Source organism: Macrotis lagotis, chromosome 5 (genome assembly GCF_037893015.1).
Source record: "Macrotis lagotis isolate mMagLag1 chromosome 5, bilby.v1.9.chrom.fasta, whole genome shotgun sequence".
NCBI classification, from domain to species: domain Eukaryota; kingdom Metazoa; phylum Chordata; class Mammalia; order Peramelemorphia; family Peramelidae; genus Macrotis; species Macrotis lagotis.
Window position 1 is genome coordinate 257,895,702 of NC_133662.1, and position 12,547 is coordinate 257,908,248.

Genomic DNA, 12,547 nt, shown 5'->3' on the forward strand with positions numbered 1-12,547 from the left:
AAGCAAGAAATCGGAGGCATTACAAGGGAATCTGGCAGTGAAAGGAAGTACAATGGTACTACCAGGGAGCAGCAGAATGTAGAGTGAAGGCTTTTGTTGCTGTTTTTGTTTTTAAAATCAGGAACCTGTTTGTGGTCAGAAGAAAAGGAACTAAACCAAAAGGGAAGATACTTTAGTTCAAAGAGGAAGAAGTGGGCATGGATAGAGCATCATTCTTGGACAGTGAAGGGGTAAATGGCTTCCACTGGCCATCTGACACTTTTGTTTTTATGCATTAAAGACATGGCTCTGGCCATCACCCCAAGGGGGCACCAGAGCAGCTGCAGGGCAGAAAGGGACTGGACCAAGGACTAAAGGAGGGCATTTGGCACCTCTAGATGAGGAGAGAGGGGAAACACGTCCACTTCTCCAGCCAGTCTTGTGGAGGAATTCCAGTGAACCCACCTGGAGGAGGTCCTGCCCTGAAGTGGGCAGTCAATGATGTATTCTACTGTACTAACAATTACCTGACGGCTGAATGTGTTCTGTACATGCATCCAATAATCTTCAACGGGGTCATAACAGTAGATGGTCTTGGTGAGTCCGCCAGCCACATAGATCAAGTTATTTAAGGACACAGCTGTTATGCATCTCTTGGCAATGGGGATTGTGGCACGAAGTAACCAAGAGTTGGTTTCAGGGTCATAAGACTGAACCTGGGAGTGTAGGGAAACACATTTAATTAGGAGTCTGAGCCCTGGCTTAAAAAAAAAAAGCTTTCCCCCAAAATCCCCACAAAAATGAATTCTTAGCTTGTAATTAAAAAAAATGCTCCATAGAGTCAGACAATTTAACACATTTGAACAAGGTAATATTTGTCTAGTTGAAATCACATGTCAGAACTTACTTAGAAGTATAATCAAGATTTCTGGGACATCCTGCACATACATGGTGTCTCAGGATAGTGCCAAAGGTTTGCCAGAGTTGTTCAGAATCGATTCACTGTTGTACATTTACTCAGTGTGTGTGTGTGTGTGTGTGTGTGTGTGAATAATGAAAGACTTGCCAACTATCCTGGAAGGAATAACTTTTCCTAAAACTACCATTTGAAAACCTTTCAAAACGAGTTTTCTTCAGTGACTGTAATAAGACACTCGCCTCCTCTTGAACCTGCCACTGCTCAGAGATACCCTGCTTTTTCAGAGAGTGCTAAAGGCAGGCAGCACTTCTGTCCATCTCGGATGATTATCTAAATGAATGACATTGGGTGGACTGGATAGACTATATTCAACTAACCATTTTTTTTTTCTAAAAATGACATTTCCCACAAATCTCACTGAGCTCTTGCTCAACATGTACTTTGCAAAGGTCTCTGGTTACTCCTCCAAATTTCTTTTGATCTCTTCTGACCCCTCTAAAATTCCTCCGAGTATTAACTCTTCAGGTCATTTGTTCCCTTGGCTGCCAACCACACAGCTGAGTTAAACAGTCAACATGTTTATTGAAAATATACTTTGTGAGCTCTTGGCAAAAACTCTAGTAACATTGTAAAGAAGGATTTTTGCCCAGTCCCACTCCAAAAAGTTAAACCAAATTGTAACTAGCAATTGTATGACGTGTCTCCCCACTCTGTTGGGGTGACTACTCTGTGAAGAATTTCAGGGAGAACATGGCTAAGAGGGGACAGCACAAGAAAGAGGGGAAGGGAGATGAAACCATGGAGCCATCAGGCATCAACCTAATTAACAGCTCATTTTAGAAAGGAGTACACTAACAGAGCACTAGGCAATATTAAAAACCATTCCTGTTAAGAATTTAGTTGATAAGCCCTTTGTATCAATTAATCAATTACCAATTGATGTACTGCTCCCACTGATTAAGAAGTTTTAGTCAAGAAAAGCACAGAGGCATGCTTACCTTATCTGAGCAAGTGTTGTCGTCAGGCCCTCCACCAATCACAAACAACTTGCCGACACAGCTGGCCACTGCTGGAGAGCTCACAGCTTCTTTGAGGGGAGCCACTTCAGTCCAACGATTGGAAAATGAATCATAACACTCAACACTGCTGAGTCTGTTTTGACCATCATAGCCTCCAACAACATAGACCTATATTTTACAAGACATAGACATTACCTCCATTTGTCTGATAGCAAGTTCACCCTAAAGTTTCTATTCCAATTAGTGCATATAATGGAAACAATTTTTCCCTCAGAAAGCTCTGAATGATGATATAGGCCAATGACTACAGAAAGTTTGGCTCAAATATTTAAATTAGAAGTCATATCATGTTATTTTAAGATGTTCTGATATGCAAACATATGGCTATTACTGCCCTGACACTCGAATACTTTTTTTAGTCCCTCTGAACCATGCAGTATCCAGTACACAGTAAACACTTGCTAAATTCTTGATTAAAAAAACTAGCATTTCTGAAATAAAGTTGACCCTCCCTCCTCCCCACTGTCTGCCCTCCCCCCACCCCAGCCCACACTGGCATTTCAGGCCTTCATGATCTGGCATCTTTCAACTGTAGTTTCCATCCTCCTCCTCCTTCATGCAGTCTCTGTTCAACTCTCTCTTTTACCCAGGCTGCCCCTGACATTTGTTCCCTGCCTATCTTTTCACCCTACAAAGACCCTTCTCTCCCCTACAAGGCTCAGCTCAACTACCACTTTATCTAGAAGTCCTCCCTGATTTCCCAATTGGTTAGTATCTTCTTCCTGAAACACAGGTCTGTCGACTTATTTCTAGAAACATCTGGGTCCCCAAGCAGACTCTGAGCTCCTTGGGGCAGGAACTCTACCTTGCCCCTTTTTGGTCTCCAGATCTCCTGAGTTTATCACGGCTTTTGTACAATGTTCTGAATAAACATAAAAGAACCAGAAAACACAACACTTGAGGTGTAACATGATCATCTCTGACTAATTGTCATCAAGAACAACTATTCAGACCTCAAGGCAATGGATGAGGGGAGAGAGAAAGCTGGTCCTTTGGTTTATGATAATCACTAGAGGGGCTGTGGGCCAGGGCCACCCAATCCCAGGTAGCATGCAGGCCATCGATTCTATTGTACATTCCTTACAGCAGGGTCCGTATGGTATTTATCTTGATATTTCAGTGCCTAAGAGCACCCGCAAAGAACTTAATGAATAAGCAGAACTGGGAGATCAGTCTGAAAGATTTTAATGGGGGTGGAGGGGTGACGGGGAGAGGGGCAGCAAAATAAAAATGCAACCTAAGAGGGATAAAGAAAAGAGACAGATTCGAAGATTTTTCCAAAACCACTCGACAAGTCAGTGGTAGAGCCAACCCAGAAACAAGGTCTCTTGACTAAGTAGTCTGTCTGACATACCATCATCTCCTTTTGCTTGTACACATAGCTCCCTTTCTCTCTACGGATTCTTCCTTTTCTTTAGGCTAAACTACTATCTTTCTCTACTTAATCCATCCCAAGGTAAAATGCCTTGTCATGCTTTTTCTTTTCTTTTTTTAGGTTTTTTTTTTTTTGCAAGGAAAATGGGGTTAAGTGGCTTGCCCAAGACCACACAACTTAGGTAATTATTAAGCGTCTGAGGCAGGATTTGAATTTGGTACTCCTGACTCCAGGGCTGGTGCTCTATCCACTGCACCACCTAGCCACCCCCATGCTTTTTCTTGAGGCGTATTTTAGTTCCTCACAAAGTGACCCCCAATGGAAGTTAGTTAGGAAGAAAGGAAGACTCCTTAGCATGAATATCAATGAGTGCTTCCATCTTGTGAGTGGACCAAATGATTCACTCACCCTCTGGGCCAGTTAGCCAACCTGCTCCTGACCATATGAACTTTAGGAAACTTTAGACCAGCACAAAGTACTCAAGTCTGCTCCGAATGGTCCAATCAGGAGAACTTGGATCAAACTGGGACTTATTACACTCCTTGAAAAGTGGCAGTTCTAATCCGCCCTCCGATCACAGGAGGTGGGACAGCTTCTCTGCTGCTCTGCACAGATTCTTCTGGATCACAATCCTCAATTCCAAAACCAACCAGGGGTTCAGGGCTAGGAGCTGAAGGTCTGAGCCCTATCACCCAGCCCACAAAGATCACTGGTGCTTGTCACTTCATGACATGGTGATCTGTGGCACCTAGAACAGCTTTCACTGGCTATATTCTGCTGAAATTTTTGACACGGTTCACCCTTCAAACAAGATTCTTTCAAATCCCTTCGAATCCCTTTGTTTCTGTAATTCTAAAAGTGTAACAACTCTAAGCAACCTTGTGATTCTAAACCAGGGCTGTCCAAAACATAGCCACCTGTGGATTTAGTAAATGAAGCCAAGCTACTGCAGAGCTCTCACTAAACTGGAAAATCAAAATATTTTGTCTATTGTTTCAACAAAAACTTTTAAAAGTAAGGTTGGACAGCCCTGTTCTCAACCTTTGCCTGATATAATGAAGCCATTCTAACCAATAGAGAAGAAATGTTTTTCAGGAGCTATGGAGGAGAGGTCAAAGACTCTGGGGAAGAGGCCCAGCCATGTCCCTGGTTCCCAGTCTACTGCCCTGGAGGTTTGGAGCAATTTCCTCTTGAACTTATTGAAACAAGGAAGCTCATCTGCTTCTCGAGGATCCCTGTGCCTGCTTCATCCGTGCCTTGCCAGGCTTTTTCTACCAGGCCCAGCCCTTTGTTCTGCAGTCTCCAGAATCCAAGCACTGGAGGGACTCTGCCCTTCCTTTGGTCACTTCCTTTCAGCTCAGTCAGGTTTCATTTTCCATGGTTACTTTCCTTTTCTCCCACTCCTGTCAGGCCTTTCATGTGAGATTGTTCCCCATCAGATTGGAAGCTCCTGGAGGGCAGGGACTGTCTCTACTTGTATCTGTATTCCCAGCGCTCAGCAGCATCTGATACGTACACACAATGTTGATGGACTCACTGGTGAGTTTCTTTCCACCATTTTTCAATTCACAGAACTGAGACGGACCCTAGAGGTTCACCAAGTGTCTGCTCTCACATGATGCTCTCTTAAACCAAAGTTTCCCCTCTAGCAATATTTGTTTCCCAGGAATCTTGTGAAAGAAAATGGGGTAACATCTGAAAACAAGCATCCATGTATAAAGCCTAATAACCATGCAAGAAAAAAAAAAAATAACAGTCCATGGGTCTGGTCAGCCTTGTCTCTGGAGGTCACACCAGTTGGGTGGGTGTTTTCCTGTTACCCTTCTGAAAGCTGACTTCCAAATGCGTGAGGTCTCCCAGAGTCTAGGGGCAAATCTGGTGTCAGTTTGGTGTTGTCCATGGTCACCCTTCCTTTTTATTTTTTATTTTTTTAGGTTTTTGCAAGGCAAATGGGGTTAAGTGGCTTGCCCAAGGCCACACAACTAGGTAATTATTAAGTGTCTGAGACAAGATTTGAACCCAGGGACTCCTGACTCCAAGGCTGGTGCTTTATCCACTACGCCACCTAGCCGCCCCGCACCCTTCCTTTCTTGTTGTTGTTCTTTCCTATAGAGCTCTATTCTACTTAGGCCTTGGCCCATGTGTCTCAGTCAAAGAGGGATGGGCCAGACCTAAAGACTTTTAAGGCATTCTGTGGTTCTACTTTGTCCTCAAAAGCTCTCCAAGACTCAAGTTCTAGGGAAATATGCTCTAGCTGTCTGAGTTTAAGCTGAAACTCATTTCCACATACAGAATTCTACCAATGCCTCTATTTTGCCAGCCTTCACATTCTAACCTTTGGTCTACTACTGACCACCTTATTTCCTAGAACTGCCCTTTGCTGGGTCTGCCCTGACTTTTTTATAAAGTCTTTCTTGAAATGTAATCAACAGAACCATGACTGAATAGTTAGCAGGGGTCATTATTTTGGTGCCAGTCAGCAAATATTCACCAAATAAACTGCTCTAGCTCTTACCTTACCAAGGAGGACCGCCATTTTGTGACGCCATCTGCCCTTATTGAGAGAAGCAACTCTGATCCAAATGTTAAGCTTTGAGTTATAAATCCAAACATCACGGCTATTGATTCTTCCCCCTTTAAAAATGACACAAACACACAACATCTTATTGCCATTTTTGACAGGGATCATACACAGCTTGAGGACTACAAGAAATCTTGGTGGCCAATAATCCAAAGCCCTCATTTTAGAGATGAAGAAGGGGAGGTTCAAGGTCTGGAAGAAAGCTGGCCCAAGTCATCCAAGGAAGACTTGAACCAAGGTCCTCTGGTCTAACCTAAGAAAAGTCCTTTATACCATATCAAGCTTATGGAAAATTAACTAATTTTTAAAGCTCTGATCAACACAAGTGCCATCTAACACTAGAATGTCTGTCCACCTTCTAGTTCTGAAGTATCTTACTCAGCTTCCCAGCAAGGTGCCTGAAATTCCCAGTTATCAATTCATTGATTTAATCATGGCTAAAATGCAAGTATACTAACTGGAAGGCCATATTAAATCTATAACATAGTATTACCTCCATGTAATTCAAGGCTGATAGATTCAAGAAGGAATTCAATAAATTCATAGGAGGACAAGTTGTAACAAGTTATTATTAAAACTGATGGTATCAGGAAGGGAAAAAACTCTCAGATCACAGACTCCACAGATTTAAAGCTGGAGGAGACTTCAAGGGCATCCAGGTCAAGGTCATGCTGGTTTGAGTTCTGTTATCATTCTAATATAATATTCTCTTATGTTTGAAAGTCTTGTAGACAAAGAGAAAAATCAAATGCCTCCAAAACCAATTGTGTCAAGTATGCTTTTTCATTCTCAATTCTTGATGTGGATACAGATCAGCAGCACTTTCAATACAACTTCAAATATATTTAGTTTTTTTATATGAGAAAGAGGAGAGGGCAAAATTAGGAGCAAAATAGGTGACAATCTAGGTGTTTTCTGCCAGCAAAAATACCCAAAATTAGTTCTCCTATCTAATACTTAATTTTAGAATAATTTTAACATTTTGTTCTTTATGTTAAAATGAATGTTGTTTCACTAAGGACTATATGCATTGAGGATAAACTCAATGACAATGGAATCTGTCACAATTATAAACTGGGGGTTGGGGGAAGTCTCTGTGATTCCACTGCTATTGGAACTTCCAGGGAAGGAAAGCATCTGCTCCTACTGTCTCAGAGAGTTGGCTCAAGCCCAGGGTCACAGGACCAGCATGTTAGAGACAGAACTTGGATTTGGGGTTCCCAGCCTCCAAACTGGTTTTCTATTTACTCCCCCATCTATCAAGTATAGAATACACACCAGAAAACTCCAAAGCCTGCAGGGAGCCCAGGCTTCTCTGAGTGTCACATGCCCATGTGAAAATCTAGTTCATCTTTGCTGGCATGCCCATCTGCCCCCCAAGGGAGAGAGACTAAGCCCCTCTGGAACCTCAACTCACCTTCATGGGTAGAACCTGAATAGAAGGGCTTTTTTAAGGGAATATAGACCTAGTATGTCAAAAGGATAAGAAGATAAAAGGATAAAAAGGTCATATATTTTTGGTTATACTGTGAAAAAACTGCCAATGTCTCTAATTTCCTAAAGCAAGATTTATGCCTTTGATTTTAGTGAGTGAAAGGGTTAAAAGACACGAGCATACAAAGACTGCAATAGACTATGAAGCTTTGGTTAAAGAGAATTCAAATTTCATTTTTAAAAGGTTTCACAACAATTCCAGAAAACAAGAGGCAACTTAGAAAAGCTAGTTTTTAAGGGTGTTCTCTATTACTGTAAAATGTTCCTACTGAAATCTTTGTTTTGACACCATCTTTGTCTTCTGACCTATCCCAATCTCCACCCACAATCAGCCCTTATAACAAGGAAAAAAAGGGGAGGGAGAAAAAGCAGATCAGTCAAGCTATTCGACATATTGATCTTCCTCTTCCTCCTGATAGAAACTCAAGCAGCTGGTTCTAAGGAAGCCTTCCCTGATGGGCCCCAGCTGCCAGTGGGTCTCTCTCTAACTTTGTATGGAGGTAAGCTGGCAAATAATGTACTAGGTGGACATGCCATGTTTATTCTGTGAACATTTACAAAGTACACAGAGACTATCTTATTATTTCTTCTCTCATTTCAAGGTAAATCCTGTGAGAGTGGGATTACTTCCTTTTCTGTATCTGCCTACTGCAGGCACTTGTATCTACTTGTTGTGAACTGAACCCCAAGTCTCCCAGTGTGTGGCAGCCTCCCACCTCTACAAAGAGAGGATGTGATGCATATTTTAAGCACCTTGAAATGATTCAAAAAGAAGCTAAGTAATGATTCACTGACTAAATCAAATGTTCACTGTTCTTCAGTAGTATATGTAGAGGAATCCTTAAGGAAATCTATTTTTTATAACACAATGTTTTTTGCAAAAGCAAATAATCTCTCCTTAATTCATATTTTATAAAATAGAGTTAATTTTGCTTTTTAAAGTTCAGTTTATCTTGGTGATGGAGACACTTGTCTTTCATGAAGACTCTCAGTATGGAGATGACACCATCTTTAATGATGCAAATATTTTTACCTGAGACAAGAATGTCATTCCTCAGAGCACACACTGCATATTCGGACTTGGTAAATTCCGGCAACTTGGCCAAAGACTTCCACTCTCCAGTAAAAGGGTCATAGCACTCTGTGTAGGGCAGATTAAAGCCCCCAACTCGCTCGCAACCTCCGACAACCACAATCACCTGCGAGAAGCCAGTTGATCTAAAAGAATGTTAAAAGGGGACATAAGGGGCAATCATGAGTAGACAAGCATTAGGAAAATGTGATTTAGTCTACCTTCAAGTGCTCCTTAGATTAATGGATGCGAGATACAACCCAGTATGAGGGAGAATCGGGGAGTTAACTTTCCCACTGAAAACAATCCAGACTGCTTTAGACCTGAAAGCTTGGAAATGTTGAAGAAAAACACAAAGCAGTCTTCAATTTCAAACCAAAGAGGGCAGCGATCTTGAAGGATGTTGCCCCTTTCCTCAAAGTCAATCTAAGCAAGGAAGAGACGAACTTAGTTTGCTGGGGCAGAAAAGTGTCTCAATGGTGGGAAAGCAGAAACTTAGGTCACCCTGTCAAACCAAGTGGGAGCATCAGATCATGCCTCCTTCTTCCCCAACCCATTCAGATTTCTCCCAAGACCCAAGGCTTGGCCAGCAGAAAATTCTGGCCCATCTCCCTATCCCTTATTGTTGCTCAAGTAACAATGGCAATCAAATCAAGCCTAGAGTTCACTAGAAAGGGTAGGGCTTCACTATCAACCCCTAGATGGTAGACAGCCTGAGACCATTTCCTTATACATGTTTTAGTACATGTGTCCATATACACACACACATACACACACACACACACACACACTCTCTCTCTCAATGGGGGGGGGCAACTGTCAAATAACTAATTTAAAGAAAATTAAAAGTTCTTAAAGTGAGTTTAGACTCATTAAGGTCTCTGAAAGGGCTCTCATGCTATGGATCTAAAAATACCAGGCCTAAAAATATCAAGGATTTCCTTTGTCTCAGGGGTCAAGCAACACTGGAAGTGACTTGTCAGAGTCTTGAAAACAAAACAGTAAGTGCAATCTTCATCTCATCTAAAACTCCTGCTCACCACTCACCCCAAGGAAAGAAGTTGGGCACAAAAGGCACAGAAGTCAGAACCAGTTTCCATGAGAGGTGATGTGACAGCAGGCTGGGCTGAGCCTCCTGGGGAGCCAGGGCTCAATCCCTGCTCTGACAAGGCAAGAAGGCATGGAGAAGTCTAAGAGGATAATAGAGACTGGTTGTGATCTGTATCCTGTTTCCATACTGTCAACCTTATCACTAACAACTGGGAACATAAGGGCCCTCAGACCTACCAAAGGTCTCCCCTATTCCTGAGACCTCCACCTCTCTGCCTGAATAGATGGGGTGGGGTGTACCTTATTCCAATCAATAAAAAAATTAAGAAGCACTTACTGCATACCAAGGACTGTAACGAGATGACAGAGAGAAATAGAGAGATAACACCCTCGGTATGGGACCCCAGGAGGCTGTTGCTTGATCAAAGAATGTGTTGTGGAAAATCACTTTGGTGGCCGACTGGAGTGGGGAAGAGGTCTGAGGAAGAAAGACCTGCCCAGGAGGTATGCAATAAGATCGGCAGTGAGGTGCTAAAAGCTGCCCCAAGGTGGGGGAAAAGGGTCAGAGAAGAGGAGGGGGCCTATGGAAGAGGTTCCACAGAGGTGAAATAGCCAGGTCTTATCAGTAGACTGGTTATGGGAGGATAAGAGAATGAGGAGCCCAGGATGACACTGGGCTTGTGAGCCATGGTGGTAAGATGATGGCTCATTCGTTCATTCATTCCCTGAGATTAAATAATTTGCACATTAGACAAATAGTAGATGGAAGAAGAGGACCTGAACCCAAATCTTGATGGAAACTTAAAGAAGAAAATGGCAAAAGCCTCCAGGAGCTTTGACAAGAAAGGGTTGGACACAAATGAACTTTTTTGAACTTGATGAAAACAAGGGAAGGTAATTTATTCCCAAACTCTAGACTCTTAACTGTAAGATGGGAGGCATTTTGACTCCTAGAAAAGGGAAGTAGGTTCCATAAGAAGTCAGAGTGCTTTGTTTGGGAAAACTGCAACAACTTTTGAGGTTACCATAACCTTTATTAATGGTAAACTTCAATCCCCCAAAAGTTGGGATATTAAATACAGACCTTCAAAAATCAGGATATGAATTATTCCTTTGAGTTTCTCCAGTTCTTTCCCTTCCCCAGTAGTAAGCGACTATGCAGAATTACGAGTGGAAAGCTCCCCAGGGAAGCTCATGAGGATCTAATAATTTATCAAGAGAAACAGAGACAATAACCTGAACTCTCTGAAAAATAGTTCAGCTCTCTATGCCCACCATACTATCCCTTATTTTTGTTAAAAAAAAAAAATCTCTGCCTCCTGCAGGTTTGGGGAAATAGAAGAGTGGAATTATATGGTCTAGGTTTATGGACTCAACTTGCCCTTTCAAGTAACCTGGGCAGAAGATGTCAGAAATGACCCTAAACTAAACTCTTAAGTGACTCAGAACTGCTAAGTAGGCAAATTTCCACCTACACCATCACAGCAAGCACTAGACAGTTTATATAGGGTTATGTCTCTATGGATGCCTTCAACTAATTGCTAGTTATATAGTGAGAAGTGTTTCCAGGACAAGGTAGGGGTCAGAAAGGATGGAGTTAGAGAACTGTGTTTCTATGTGAGAGTCTCTTTAACTTGGAAGTAAAAGGATAACGTTCTACATCCCCTGCTAATTTTGTGATGTAGAACCTGTAATTTATTGTTAGTTAAAAATGTTTCTTCTCCTCAGTTGACACATTAATTTTTTTTTGCTATTATCTTTTATTTTTCACATTACTTTTATTTCTCAGTACTCCCCCACTACTCTTCCCCTGACCAGATTAAAGGAGTCTAGTAAAAGAAACCAACGTAATGGGGCGGCTAGGTGGCGAAGTGGATAGAGCACCAGCCTTGGAGTCAGGAGTCCCTGGGTTCAAATCCGGTCTCAGACACTTAATAATTACCTAGCTGTGTGGCCTTGGGCAAGCCACTAACTCCGTTTGCCTTGCAAAAACCTAAAAAAAAAAAAGAAAAGAAAAAAGAAAAAAAAAGAAACCAACGTATCATCCAAGGCAAAGGGAGGTAACTCAACGAACACTTATGTTTCTGTTAAATTCCATTGTTCTTCATATGGTAGGTTCCTGGTTGATAGGGATAGATACAACTGTATTGTGCCTCTACCCCTTGGGACACTCGGGAAGATTCACAAGATCTAAAATTGGGCAACTTATACTTTAAAAGTCAATGTAGCTAAAGATTAAAGGTCCCAGAGATTCCCTTTCTGCCTAATATGGAATCAGGTCAACTTGAGCTAGAGAAGGACAAGAGCAATCATCACTCTGACTGAAATCGGAGGGTGAGATGATAGTGCCCTCGTGGGCCTTTCTTCCTCCCGTGATGCTATAACGAAAATGGGAAAGTTACCCATTCCTACCCTTTGGAGACCCACTCCTATCCCATATGGACAAGCAGATTATATCCCCCACCTCGGAGCAAGCAAGAGTGGGAGGGAAGGGACCCTGGGCTTCCCGATGCTATACCATTTTTTTTAGGTTTTTGCAAGGCAAATGGGGCCAAGTGACTTGCCCAAGGCCACATAGCTAGGTAATTATTAAGTGTCTGAGGCCAGATTTGAACCCAGGTACTCCTGACTCCAGGGCCGGTGCTTTATCCACTGTGCCACCTAGCCGCCCCCCGATGCTACATCTTTAACTCCATGAGCTCTTTTTTCCTTGCTATGATTAAACATTAGAGAGTTATGGTGATGCCCCAGTCCAAAGCTGCAGAGTGTTTGGGGGGTGAGGGGAGAGGAGGGCTCCTGCGACTGAGCCCCAGGCTTATCAGAGCACTCTTTCAAGCCTTCACATTCAGACCTAGCTGAGTAGATTCAGTCTCTCACAAGTGACATTATTCAACTGTCAAAGTTACCAAGTTCTCATGACACATATATTGGTACACTACTAACCCAGAACAAGATTAACTTCCCTTGCCCACTACAGAGAACTCCATCCTAAGCTACA

The 12,547-nt window shown here is 42.4% G+C and overlaps 1 protein-coding gene across 7 annotated transcripts in view; it reads right to left on the bottom strand.

Moving 5' to 3' along the window:
- The window catches only part of KLHL24 (kelch like family member 24), a 44,290-nt gene that overhangs the window by 13,078 nt on the left and 18,665 nt on the right, over window positions 1-12,547 (bottom strand). For all 7 annotated transcript variants that reach the window (XM_074189507.1, XM_074189511.1, XM_074189509.1 and 4 more), the window contains 4 exons: window positions 8,461-8,645; window positions 5,868-5,986; window positions 1,897-2,085; window positions 507-695 (listed from right to left, as the gene is read on the bottom strand). In XM_074189507.1, the coding sequence (XP_074045608.1) occupies window positions 507-695; window positions 1,897-2,085; window positions 5,868-5,986; window positions 8,461-8,645 (682 nt within the window). The remainder of the gene's footprint in view (window positions 1-506; window positions 696-1,896; window positions 2,086-5,867; window positions 5,987-8,460; window positions 8,646-12,547) is intronic.